A 15,067-nucleotide genomic window follows, 5' to 3' on the forward strand; every position below is an offset into this window, starting at 1 on the left:
CTATCCGAGCATGATACTTCAAATCGCAAACAAGAAGCGTGGGCGACAGTGTCTGCGACCAAACAGAAAGCCATCTCTATTATCTCCTCGCCAATCGGGGGCGTAAAATGCCTGGCGTCGAAAACATTTCCGATATCCTTATTCCGAGCAATGCCTGCAAGTTGCGGAACCACGTGAGGCCCGAGCGTCGTTGGGATCTAATGACATCACCGCGAGCCCCCCTCCCCGTGGTTGGTCGCAGGTGGGAAGGTGGCTGACGGAGGAGCGCTCAGGGTCCAGTGGCTGATCGAGACGGAAGATGATGAGCTCCTGCTGGGTTCTGCTCTTGTGCGCCGTGCTTCAGGGTGGTTTCCCCGAAGTGTGAGTATCCTCTGCTCTCTTTTCCGCTTTCGTCGATTCTCCAATGAAGCGGCGGTGCGCCTAGTAATACAAATTTATAGTTAGAAGGAATGGGCAGATATGAAAATTTGACTAAACTAGACTGCGACAGGAGACACGGAAATATGAACGCACTAATACTTGTAAAATGGCTTATGTACGCAATGATTTATTTATATTTGACTACGCGAACTTGGTTTTCTACCTCCTTCAGGCTTATCGCGACGGTGGGGATGACTTGATGAAACAGAACGCCCATGCTCTGGTCGGGACTCGAATGAAAAATTATAATATTTCACAAAAATTTCATATTTTAATAACCAAGTAATTCAGCACCATTATTTACAGTGTTACAAAGGGCAAATTTCAATACAGTGGTGGAGTTCGGAATACACAAGTATACATATTCCTTGTAGTGTTTACAGAATAGAACTGACAGAGTTATGTACATTCCTTTAGTTCACAAACCCTCTAATCCCGCGCCCTTGATGGTACAGAGACGAGACCGAGACGGACTTGTAAAAATCGAGACGAGAACGAGAGAGATCTCCGTTAATTGATTGAATTAGGTTATTTTACGTCGCTTTTATTCCATTTTTCGGCTAACCGCGACGATAAGGATGAGTGATAATATGATGAAATTGATGAAGGGACACCCACAAAGAACACCATGCCCAGGCTGCGAACCCAGGACCCCTGGCGTCTTCCATTCTTTCTTCTTTGAAGCTTTATTCTAAAACCTTGATTTGCTAATGGTGAAACGGTGGTCATTTGATACATTTGTGAAAGAAGGTCCGCCAGATAGAATCAAAATGCATCACAAAAAGAAGGACCTTTGTCAGCTGAATGGCAGTAACCCTACTCTGCGGTGCATTCAGTCTCTTTGCATGGCAAACCGCAAGATCGGGAAAAGACACGGCAAGTCCACTCGAGAAAACCCGACGAGCACTTAAAGGCTTGCAGAAACACCACTCGTCATTTCAGACAACAAAGAAATGAGGCTGTGGGTGGATGTTTTGATTCCTTTCAAGGTGAAAACAACCGAAGTTCGAGAAAGCAGTTCGAAAAATGACGAAACTACGACGCTGTGGCACCTGAAATCTAATACCAGCATGTTCGGAATTTGAGGGGTCATCAAGGAAAGCCAACTGCTCCTAAAAAGCTATGAGAAATTTAGTGAAACAATTATCAAAACTGCTACATTAACAAAGCGATGTTGCAAAATTAAAATAATCTATGTCACTTATCAAATCGTGTAGTTCGTATTTGAAAAAACAAGAGACTTTGCTCCCAATAATTGTAAAATTGTGAAAAAGTGTGAAATTTCATCTACGGATAAGTCTACCATATTTCCAGAGCGTGAAATCTGGATTTTTGTATTTAAAACTATCCACCTATAATATGACGATGCATTTTGAAGGTCGAGAAGGGTTTCGATCTGAAACAGTCAAGAGCATAGTCCCTTACCGACAAATGCTTCTATGACATGATACACTATACAGTACTCAGGAGGGGGCTGGAATTGCAAAGGTGGATTCCATAGCTGCATTCTGGGGGAGGGTATAAACAATTAAATATTTCGGAAATTACGATTTTTAACCTTCCGTTTCAAAAATTGTTGAAGAAAATGGTAATCAGGGGTTATTTTTAAGGGGATTTGCATTTGCATTTGATTCTTCCCAGGTTATTTACTGTTTTCATTAATATTAATATAAAAAGAAAAGACTGCCTTGACCAAATTACTTGGAATGCTAGGAATGTAAAATTGGTTTTAAAAAGGTCAAGTTATCCCCTGTGCACTACACCGTGGCATGAATACAAAGAGGGAGTGTTGGGGATTGGGTTCCTTCAGATTCTCGCTTGCTTCCATACTACGCTCCGACCGCCTTTTACTCCCCAGGTACACACTGATTAGAGATTGGATGGAACCCAGAGTCACTCTATACAGGGACATTGTCAGACCCCCTACCGACTAAACCACCGCGGTTCCCAATGTAAAATTGGGACAATGAATATTCATTTATTTTCTATGAAGTTCTTTCATGTCATTTTTATATCTGTGAGGAATAATTTCGACGGCATGGATATGTGCCGATATGAAACACAGAGAAACAAACATCCATGCCGTCCGTCTTGGATCCATGCCTAACCGCCAGGGTATGTAGGCCGTCATTTATTTCATAAAGCTTCTGCTTATGTTGTGCATATCCGCACGATACCATCGTTCTTCAACGCTGATAACCTATTCTGATAAAGCACCTATAACTGGCTATAACGAGGACGAGTGCTTACTTCGAAAAAGAAAAGTGCCTTTTCTACACTTTATTGCCGTTTTCATGTGTTTACCTCTTTGTACTTCGAAGAAAGCAATTCTTACTGAATGCTGAAAAATTCTTAAACTTTTTTTTTAAAAAAATAGAATGGAAATGAATTCGCTGTACACACAGGGACCATGATGATAATATGCAACTTGAATAGCCTTTCTGTCAAGTACTTCTTTTTTCTGTAAATATCTCTAATTATTCACCTTCTCCAGAAAAAAACAACAACTAGTGTGTTAACTTTCTTTCAGACCTGAAAAATGTTCGCTAAAGTGGCACGAAGAAATTATGTGCGTCGATTTTTACTACATTCAATTTTTTTAATGTATATTCACGACTATTCCGTGCATCCTAATATTGCATCAAAGACAGTTTATCTAGAAATAAATTATTTTTAAGTACCAGTAGTAATACCGGCACATTTTTAAAAAATAAAGCTTCGCATAATAGTCGCACCCCAAAACAAATTGGCATAAAATCTGCGACGATTATGCAGTGAAATACGGTACAATTAATTATTCTTTTGATCTGCTACTTGCCTTACGGACTTTCAACATTAGCTGATTTCCCAATATCGTTGATAAAATATCTTTTTGATCTGGTCTGCAGAAGCAGTAGAATCTGTATCTTGGAGGAAGTTTTCAGGAGGTCAATAACATCTTGATATGCTGTGAAGAAAATGGGATTCCCATGCAATGTGCGGCAAATATTGATCACTAGAGACCAGATCTCTAGGCACAAATAACTGCTAAATAGGCAGGCAAAAAGGCACTAAAATGTGAAAAATAGGCACGATAATAGGCACTAAAAATAAGAAGGAGGGCATATAATAGGCATGTACTTTCAATATAATACAAGGGAGAGTCGCAAATGAAACCTTAATTTTGGTTTCTTATCAAGTAGATTTCTATATGCAGGGTTGCACAAGTTTACTGCATTTTAGCACAGACCTAAGTCACTTATGAGCCACTGCGAAGGCCTTTCCATTCTGTTTGTTTCCACCCATCAGCCTGCGAACTGGGGCCAGTGTGGAACTTTCACCTCCATTAGTAAACTTGCTGGTGTGATAAGCATGCACAGAGATATTGAATTTTCATTTGGCGAGAAATTTCTGTAAGTTTTAAACTGACAGAGGGCAACAAACCACTCCTCTTCACTGGTGCAAGTGTGTATAGGAGCGCCATCTTTAAAATAACAAAAATGTCGTTTTGAAGCTCGCTTGATTAGTGTTGAAGCCTTGGGGTCGTTTTGTAAATAATAGTTGATACCTGATGTAAATTTGAGCTGTATACAGTCTGCCCTACAATTTTTATTGGATTGTTAAGGTTTTTATTTGACTCTTGTAATACAAATTCTATCATCCAAAATTTAATACTTACCAGACATTAACGGCTGTAATTTCACAATGCATGAAGATAATTTTTGCATGAACAAAAACAGAACTATGTATTTACACATTATTTATTATTTTGAAAACGATTTTCCATAATAATTATACGCTCTAAGCTGAAATAGTGGAAAGTTTTATATTGTATATCGACAATTACTCTGCATTCACGATGACGGGGTATTCACGAAGAAAGTCATGGTCAGGCGGAGTTTCGAAGCTGGAGACTTCGGTATTGAGATTGTGGATAGACCGTTCAACGTGCCCCTGTCACATAAGCAGCTTTGCATAAGGTAAAAAGTAGTGACCGACTCCTCATCTCAAGGCACGGTATAATGAACATTTTTTGTTGTCACCTACTATGCACAACACTGAAGATGATGTCAAGGGAGCGATCGCCCTTTCTTCTTACGTTTATTGTATGCTTATTGTTGAGTTCTAGTCTTCAAAAAGAGGGGAGGTACCTTCTCTTGCTCTCTGAATTCGCCTGTGGGGAAAACAAACTGAATGCTTTTGAACTTCATCACGGGAACAAAATAGGCATTTAAGTCAACATCCGGGCTCTATTGATCACACTTAGAACACTACTACAACCTTGAAAATGGAATGAAAAAGTAATTGCTATCAATTTTTTTATACACTTGCATCTCTAGGGACGATGTGTAATGCAGTAATTAAACCTACTCTATCCTTAAGGACGAAGACACGTAAAAAAATCACAGACACCTTTCTTCCGTTCAAAAGTTATTTTGGACAAGGAAATCCCAAGAACGATGTACTGGCTTGTAATGATTTTGTAGTCTTTAGAATTAACCTGTTATAAGGAGAGCCTTGAAGTTTTGTGCAAAATAAATTGCAACACTATATAGCAGTTAGGACGAAATGCATGGGCATACTGAGGTAGGGGCTAGGTGCGGCTAAGCCCCCAGAACCAGACATTAGCCCCCTCAAACGCATGCGACGTGTGCACAAAATAATTAAGTAAAGATAAACTGCACAAAAAAAAAAAAAAAATACAAAAATTCTCATGAAACTTTCACATTTTACTCTTGTGGTGTGGCAGTCACACAAGGAAGGAATTTCAAATTATGTTTTGATAGAATACAATAAAAGTTACAGTTCATGTACATTTTACGGGACCATAATATGTTCCGGACAAGTTTTCAAAGAAACTTCTTTTGGTATTTCTTTTGATCTTCCGCCTTGGAGCGCATGGTAAACATTGTTGCATTGTAACCATAGCGGCGTTGCATCCAGTGTTTACATAAATATAGCCTACAATGAATTCCTACTACATTTGTGTTTTTTTAACATGAAAAAGAGAAGCCGTCATTGGAGAGATACTTAAATAGAATAGCAGTTTTGATAGGGAAAAGGCGTCAGGTCAAAGAAGTGAAGTGAAGTTCCTGTGGATCTGCATTACGTGCGTGTCGCGATCATGTAGGAGTGATTCAATCGCGGGAAATCGATTTATTAAACGATGATCACTACAGTTCATTAGTGAAATCACTCCTTTCCAAGATTTTTGTGCACGTTCCACCGCGTCACGAATATGTACGCTTACGCGCGGGTATCGAACCCACTATGTGCCTCCACCGGGTATCGAACCCGAGACCCCTTGATTTGTTGTTTCAAGTAACGCACATGAAGATTATCGTGGAATAATACGTGCTTATGCTGGTTATATGTACAATATAACAACAAGAAATCTTAATCATCTTTTGGAGATGGGAAATTATCGGAAAACCATTCTTTGATGTGCTCGTACTGTTTGAAAAACAGTGGCGCAACCACAATAGGGCGATTGTATAAATTTCAAATTTTATACAAATAAAAATACAACTCGTAAAACTTTCTTGCTCGCTTCGCTCGCAATTTCTCCTTTCCTTACAGTCTCGTCAAGCTCTAGCTAGGGGTCGGCGGGAGTCGGCCCTGGGAAACGGACGATCTAAATAAATAAAAAAAACTGTAAAAGAGAATGCCATGGCGCCCGTGGAATTATTTGCGCCCTATTAAATCAATATTGTTTTCAGTTTGCAAAAAAAATTTAATCTAAAAATTTTCTTGCTCACTTCGCTCACAATATGATGAAAAGGCCGAAAAAAATTTTGCGGACGTCCATATCACTAATCACATATTAAAAGTATACCTTATTTATTCTAAAGTAAAAATGTGTTCTTTAATAAATTTGCAACCAATATAATAGTGTATTTATTCCTTTTAACAAAACTGATACTCGACGGCAACACAATGCAGATATGATGTGGGTGTTACCTCTTTCTGAAGGAGAATACCAGTGATGATTCTTATAATGGATAATAACGAATAATGTTAGCCCCTCCCCCCCCCCCCAAGTGGACGGGGGAAACTCTGCCTATGACGGGATGTAAAGAAGTGGCAACTTTATGAACCATTTACCACCAGTAGCGGCGATTGGGTGCTAAAACTGGAGGGAGGGGGGGGGGGCAAGGACAGTTTACATTTTCTTGGTAGACAAGGTTTAGCATTAAGAGCGTCGATAAACAAGTAGATATTAAGAGACCACAGTGCGGGGGGAAAAGTGAGGGAGAGGGGGAAATCGCCGACACTGTTTACTTATGATTCCATTTATGTTTCTGAATATAATATAATCTCAAACCTCAATCTTAACGGAGAGCAGAAAAAGTGTGAATTTGAAGAATATATACAATTTCATGTTGACAAAGACTTGCAAAGGTAAAGTGTCGATGTTTACCAATTCTAATGCAGAAATTTAATATAGGCTATCTCTTCTCTTCATGTTGACACAAACTATGAACCAAAATAAAGAACCCTATCGCAGTTATGTATTTTTATGTAAATGTGATAATATACGATAACTTTTCCTTGTTACCCCAGAAAAGGTGGGATATCATTGTAGTAAAACATTTGTAGTGTTAGAGTATTTTCTGCTCACACATTAATTGAGCAATAAGTGTCTCCAAAGGAAACCAAACTGAGTTTGAGCACTGCATCAAGTACCCACATATACCCATGAAACCGACCGCATTAAAAGAGTCTACCTACATTGTAATTTGCATCAAGCTGCTAGCTATACAAACATAAGAAAAGTCGAGAAAGGTTGTGCTGTGCAGACCATTTTTAGCTTCACGGAACTGTTCTTATGCAAGCCATGAACTTACACAAACTCTTGATTTATAGCGTTGCATAAACGACGTCCTCTGAACTTTATGTCCACACGCAGGGTGAAATATTGCCCCAGCGTTGTCTTACGGGTAGATTAACTTTTTCACACAAACAAATGTTCAACAGGAACTAAGAAGGAGCAAAGCTTAAGTTTGTTCCAGACAGCTATCACAAAATACTGGAACTTAACGTTGACGGTGATTTTTTACATAAATCAATGTAGTCCATAATTATTTTATTTTTAAACTCACAGATATTAATGTCCTTAACCATATCATTTTCACACGAAATAACATGAAACTCATCGTCGCTTCAACTATTAACGAAAATAGCCCAAAGTGGTAAAATAAGCGAAATGAAACGCCCAGATCGTGTTAGAGTAAATGGCACATTTGTAACCCTAAATTCGTGTCCCGGCTAGGCATAAATATATTCACGTGTTCTGCACATGAAGTCATCACTACAAAGATGAACACCGCATAATACTAGTGCTTGTGTGGTAAGAAAAATCATTTGGGTATGTAATGAATAAATACAATTCCATTGCACGCTAAGAAGATAACATTTTCACAACCGCAACAGAGTTGGAGGTATCTGGCCGAGAATTAATGCCAGGCTGATGTTACGCCAATCAATGCTTATCTCATCAACACTGTTTATTCTTATGTCTTCCATTGACATTATGGATGCTCACGTTCCTTGTAGCAAGCGTCTGGCTGCATTAAAATGAGAGCTTCACTGCAAGGTCAAGTTAAAGGAAATGTATCATGAGAAAGAGCATGTGGTTTCAAACTGACATTGAACTAGAAAGCTGTCCCTCACAGAGCACAGTTTCTGCTAGTAATATATACGACCACTCTTCACTGAATATCTCAAGTCTGGAGCTACGTCTGCGTGGGTCTTTCAAAAACAAATGACGCAGAAAGTTGATTCAAAGGACCACCTACTACCAGGATAACGTGCCACCACATACGTTTCGTGTTGCAATAGCTCCCATAGCGAATGCACGAGACGAAATCATCGACCACCCACATTATTCACCAGACATGGTTCCCAACCATTTCCAAAATCTGAAAAGTCATATCCGTGGAAAACGTTTTGCAAAGTGGTCCCGGGTTCGATTTTCAGCAGACACAAAGCACAATGGTTCAGATCGCATCTTAAACCGCAGGCCCAGTCCAACATGAACTTACAATTTTTTTCTTTCTTTATTATTTTTTTAAGTAGGCTACTGACAGTGACACCGCGGTACTGAGGATTCGAATCGTTGTTGGGATAAGTTTATCACCAGCATGTGATGTTAATTTGACATTATCCATTGTTTAGTGCATCTGCTACTTATATCTACGTTACGAAAGAGCACCTCTTCTCTTGTCTTCAGGGGGAAAACCATTGGTAGGGATCGAACATACCGCAGACCTGTAAAATCGAGACGAGACCAAGACTATCGGTATGTTATTTTAAAGATTTGCCTAAAGTACTGTACATTTACTTTGAGGTTTCTTCAGACATACCAAGCGGATATCTACTTAATTATTAACTGAAAAGCCATATATTATGTTTATATTAATTGCAAAGTAAACACACTAGCGGGAATTTAAATCTGGGTACTTTAGTATTATACGGACTACCTCCAATTAGTACGCTATACGTACCTAACCTAACTCAACCTAACCTAACCTTCATATCTAATTAGTACGCCATAGGAACCTAACCTAACAAATTAGATATGAAGGTTAGGTTAGGTTGAGTTAGGTACGTATAGCGTACTAATTGGAAGTAATCCGTATAATATTAAAGTACCTAAATCTGTAGTGCGCCTTTAACTGTTAGCTTGAAACAGTGATATCACACTTGATACAGCATTAAAGCTGCTAAGTTTACCGTTAAAAATAGGTATTCACGAAGATACTAATGAAGAAATCATTATAGGATACGGATATTGATTCATTGTAGACATAGGTCTCCTGTTAACGCATTCTCGTAGTTGCATAGAGGCCTATATGTATTCAGGATTAAATACCGTTTTTGAGGACTTGTAGCGTAGAAATGAGGCGCCAAACAGTAAAACTTTATCGTGAAAAGTTGCTTCCCTTAATGACCTTTATGCACTGTGAAGATTTGTGCGGTGTAACGGTGTGTATGTTGTTGTACGTTTGTACTACGTAGCCTATATATTTCGAGACAAGAGGCAAGACCAAGGACGAGAGATTTATTTATTTACAGTTCGAGACGAGACCGAAACATTGACCTGCTTCAAAATTATGCATTGTTATTATTATTGCACGCAAAAGACTTTAACAAACAAGAATTCCTCAGAATGCATGACCTACTTTCGAGTGTGCAAGATGATTAGCAATACAACTGCATGTGTTAATCACGTGGTAAACCTTTCTTTTGTGGCACCCTGTGTGCAAACACATAGTACCTTCCTGCGACACCGTACACAAGGAACCTAGGAGTACCTACCTCCTTTCGAAATTAACCTCGATTGAGATGGAATATGCATTATTTGCGACACCTGCTTTTCCATTCTCGTGTATACAGCTGTCGTGCGAGAACAATTGCAACGTATATTCTTCGCACGTGTTTCTTTGCGGTGAAAAAATACATTTCCAGGAGCACATTTTATGTGACACAGAGTTATAACGAACTCGTAGTTAGCGTTGCAAACTACGAAGAAATTCCGCCACACTTAGTAAGATAATATTCTGTGCGATATGGCCTGTGATTTCTCGGTTGTAACGATTCCTTTGATTTTAAGTACTATCGTTACATCCTACAAATGTCTGTGTCTGTACGATTAAATAAATGACCATGATGGGAACAGTCAATAATAATATTTTAATGTGAGACAATAACGAATAACAGGGGATTCGAACACACAAGCGTCAGCTTCAAACCGATTTTGTGTGTGTGAAAATTGTATTATTTTCTATGAAAGTTACAGTTACAGTCAAGGGCGTCCGCAGAGGGGGGGCCAGGAGGGGCACTTACTCCACCTTGAGATATCTGGAAAGACATCATGTAAACCGAATGGTGAAATTGAAGCGTGGAAACATAAACGAGGGGTGCAGTCAGCAGATACGATTAAAGACAGCCTATGCAAATTATCCTGGGAATGCTTTATGGGAATTTTCTTAAGTGGGGAAAATCGTCACTCCACGTTTCCCTTACTTTCAGCACTGTTGCCCCCACCGAGATAAATCCTGCGGGCGGCCTTGGTTACACTTACTTCGCCTTTCTGTCATACTTTGCTAATCAACGAAGATGAGGATGAAAGGTGATGAGTTGAAATTCAGCAATTTGCAGACTAACGAGGCTCTATCGTCTGCACGCACACGTAGTATACAGAAGCTCTGCAAATTGCTTCCAGGATGTAGGGAGGTTGACATTGGAGTGTTTTAAGAAAGGATCACCTCTTACATCCATCATGCACAGAAAGGTTAATCGGGACTGAACCTACCTAAGTGGAAACCGAGCCGCTATGTGCCTCCACCGGGCAGGGCTTCCGTTAGGAAATGTAAGGCCCTGCGCGACAATGTGGTTATTTGTATTCCGTAATGAATACACAATAAAACCGCGCCGTGAGGCGCTACGAGGACTCAAAAAACATATTTTATCATGTTTACATGCAGCCATACTACAGATTCATGGTTGCCACTGACATATTTTTTTTCTGTCAGTTATATGACATTAGTAAGTTAACGAGACCGTGGTGGTAGAGAAACCAAGAAAATAAAAACATGAGATTAACACTTTCGTTCACGTCATTCATTGCTGAACGGTATTTCAAGGCAATTTTTTTAACACCTTTCTGAGTACTGAAAAACGCAATTTTTTGTCCTCTTTTTAGCAAGTAGTATTCTGACTCTAGTTTAAGTTTCCTAAACATATTTCGGAAGCACAAGGTCCTGCGCGATGGCACACTTCACATCTCTCCTAACGGCGACCCTGCCACCGAGTATCGAAACCGGCACCTTTTGATTACAAGGCGACGACGTTACCGCAACGCCATCGAGGAGGCCCCAAAAATCTTTATCAACAGATGTCGCTGATCAATTGATTGCTGGAAGAACCTCGGCTGCAGCTCCGTCCAGTCGCTTTCTCCCTTTCTCTATCGTTATGCGCGGCCTTGCTCCACAGATTCCCGGGACAGAGTATAGCGTTAGGAGAAAGGAACGTTCGCTCCTGCTACTAATCAGAGATTCTTACGTGATGTTGTTCCAGGCCTATATTTACCGTATTAATTTTGTTCCTTGAATTGTGTTATATTATACACATTATATATATATATATATATATATATATATATATATATATATATATCACATGGTGTTCGTCCATAATTGAGTGACTTGGTGTTCATTATTAAAACACAAAGCACTGTACAAACTGTTCATTGTGCATTCCGTTCTAAAATCTGTCATCCTGTTTATTGCAGCGCTCAAGCAGTGATTAAAGTTTCCAGAGTCGTCACGCTCTCCACCAATATAGCCATGGTATGTCTTAGGCGCAACAGCCCCTTAGTGGCCAAGGCCTGCCAGGCGACTTTTCATTGGATGGCCAGCGGATAGGGTCTCATCGCAGCTTATTTCTGGCTGTCGAAACCGAAATCCGCTACAATTTCTCTCAAGCAGCTCTCTAGTCGCCCTCACGATGCCGAGTCTACACTGAAAATTTGAAACTCCCGGGACCGGTCGCACCAATGTGACAATACTAACCATTCGGCTAAGCAGGAACCTGCCTACCTGATATGGATTTTACAAATACATTTAGTGACTTTGCAACTTCAACATTAGCAACCCTGTTTCGTGTACTGGTGGATGAGCTGTGCAAGAGGTTTTCGTGGAATATGAGGAAGAGAAGCATGGCAAGATGGAATAGTATTGTTTCTCTAACATGCGGTTATCCTCAAGTTAATAAAAAAGAATGGGTAACTTACACATGTGGAAATGAATTGTTAACTTCACATCAACGCTTACAATTACAATGGTTTTGTATCAGATATTCACGAGATATCAGGTTCGATTCTCAGAGGAATGAGACTATATTACAAACTATACATCTTGTCCGGGTATTTAAAATAACCTTTCATGTGTATGATTAGATCAAATCATACGGTGCATGACTGAAAGTGACCGTGTCTTCATTATTTTCTGCCGATTGCAGTTAGCCAAGCCCCCTCTAATTTTTTTCTCGCGTCGCTATGAGTTGAACATGGTCTTTTAAAGGAACATAATAATAACGAAACGTTCTGCGACCAGTGACAGTTTAGCGATTAAATGAGCTGTAGTTGTTTTGATTGATTGGTTTATTTTACTTCGCTCTTCTTCCAGTTTTGGCTAATCGCGAAGACGAGAATGAGGGATGATATGACGAAATTGATGAAGGGACACTCATAAAGAATATCCATGCCCAGGCCGGGATTCGAACCTCGGAACCCTGGCGTCGTAGCGTGCTGTGGTAATTACTACGTCACGGAGGCCGGTTACAATGAAAAGATCGAGAACATTATGGAAAAATCGGTGAAGGCACATAGTGGTTCGGATCCCTCTTTAAACTGTAGTCCCAATCCCGATTAGCCTTCTGTGCATAAAGTTGACTTAAAACTCAAACCAAACCTAAATAATGGAAAATACTCAACGGGCTCATTCCAAGTAGGCTGTCGAAAAGCATGGTTATTTGTTGCCCCGTCAAAGATTACCGAACAGCATTGTGGGAATGGTCTGTAGAAGAGAAACACATCAAGTGCCATTATCTTTACGGACACTTGGGCCCAGATTCCCAAACGAATGACTAATATATTTTGACGCAAGGCAGAACAAGCCTTCTCAGTTAAGTTGCGGCAGAAACAGAAAAACCTTATCTCTAAACAACAACAATAATTGCCTCGAAATTCGCTGCTGGCCACTTGTTTTAGCCTCCTGCTGTGGGTGGGGAGGAACCGTAGATAAGGAATCTCCTAGACGAAAAAAATGTTGGTAATTTTACCTCCTAGATTGCTGCTGATATGGACAGAAATGGAACCGCGTAACGAAAATAACTTGAAAATTTTGTTTCGTGGAAGGAAGAACAGTTACCTGAAACTAATTTTAGAATTCTTGGTGCTTACGTATCTATTTACCTATCTCTAAGGCTGGCTTATGCGGTTTACAGCTTTAGAGGAACCGTGGATGTTTTGTTTATTCTGTCATCTATTTCATTCTTATCGTCGTGTCTCCAGGTAGGAAAATAAGTAGATTAACTAAAAACTGCGTCCGTTACAACTTTTTCTTGTCGGTGTGTCAGACACATAGCTCCTCCATAATATATTTTACGCAGGTTATATATAAACATATACATATTGGCACTTAAAAAAAGTTTCAGAAATTATCTTCGAGCATTTTACACGCTCGACTACGTGGTCAGCTCTTCCTAAGCCTAATTACAGCACGTAGACACCCAGCAAAAATGATTGATTGATTGATTTGCTTTATTTTACTTCGTTTTTTGTGCCGCTTTTGGCTAATTTGCAAAATTAGGGATGAGTGATGAAATTGATGAATGGACACTCACAAACATCCATGCCCAGGCCACGATTCGAACCGGGGCCCCTGGCGTCGCAGCGCGATGTGCTAACCACTCCGCCCCAGCAAAAATGGGTTGGACTTCAGACATAGGCTATATGTTATATTTGCCCCACAACAAGCATCTGAAGTGCTAACTGGGGAATGTTTGGTCGACCCTTGGAGTTAGCTGAGGGATGCTCCTATGGTTTAACATGGCGGCAATGAAACAGTTGTGGGAAGGGGATGTTTTTTGAAAATTTTGCTAGCTAAAGTAAGGGGATACCATCCCAAAAATCCCCCCCACCACTGCCTACAACGCACATTCGCCGGCCCCTGTGGTGGAGTGGTTAGCACATCGCTCTACGACACCAGGGGTCCCGGGTTCGAATCCTGGCCTGGCCATGGATATTTGTGAGTGTCCATTCATCAATTTCATCATATCATCACTCATCCCCATCTTCGCAAATTAACCAAAAGTGGCACCAAAGAAAACGAAGTAAAATAAAGCAAATCAAAACAACGCACATTCGGTTCCAAGATAGACAACAGGTCAGCACTTCCTTCCATGCCCACAATTTTCATCTCAGAATAATAAATAAAATACGGCAGCACATTTATTATAGTATTATTTATTAAAGCATCCTCCGGCTAGGATATCGGGATAACTGAAGCAGCCCACCCCTGCCTACTTTACTGTCTCTATGTTCGCGGAACAAACAAATATTTTTTTTTCTTTAATAGTAATTTTTAAAAAATACATTACGCAGCGGTTCCTCTAAGTCTATGAAAATGGAGGAACAGATCTCTTTTGTATGGTTAATCATTTACGTATATAAAGTACTACAAATTTATAAAAATAATAACCCGTGGCTCGACAGCCCTAGAAGGGCCTTGACCTATCTCCGGACTGCCAGTCTCCCTCCCACAATCCTACCTAGAGGTGTGATCTTCAACCGGTAATGGGGTGACGTGGGGTCAGCACGTCGAACCCCCAGCCGGTATAGGAGACATTCGTGACCGGGCTACGCTACTCACTCGTAGCTCCCCAATTTCCTCACGATGGTGGGTTGCCACCGGTCCTACACACAGGACGAGAACCCAGGTGGACTCGAACCCTTCGGAGCCCAAAGTACAGCGCCTTAGAGAGCATGGTCACGGAGGAGGACGTACTACAAATTTACTGATAATAATTATTTTTTCAGATTCTATTCCTTCCTTCCATACAGTTACAGAAGATACAAAATCAATAACACAAGCATAAATGC

General features: G+C 40.2%; 1 protein-coding gene across 1 annotated transcript in view; it reads left to right on the forward strand.

Moving 5' to 3' along the window:
• The first annotated feature begins 237 nt into the window (after nucleotides 1-237).
• Nucleotides 238-15,067, forward strand: part of SecCl (Secretory chloride channel) — a 44,961-nt gene continuing 30,131 nt past the window's right edge. Inside the window, exon 1 of the mRNA XM_083141407.1 lies at nucleotides 238-360. Within this exon, the coding sequence (XP_082997533.1) occupies nucleotides 299-360 (62 nt within the window). The 5' untranslated portion in view covers nucleotides 238-298. The remainder of the gene's footprint in view (nucleotides 361-15,067) is intronic.

The sequence above is a fragment of the Lepisma saccharinum genome, chromosome 1, assembly GCF_977018435.1.
Source record: "Lepisma saccharinum chromosome 1, izLepSacc3.1, whole genome shotgun sequence".
Lineage (NCBI taxonomy): Eukaryota > Metazoa > Arthropoda > Insecta > Zygentoma > Lepismatidae > Lepisma > Lepisma saccharinum.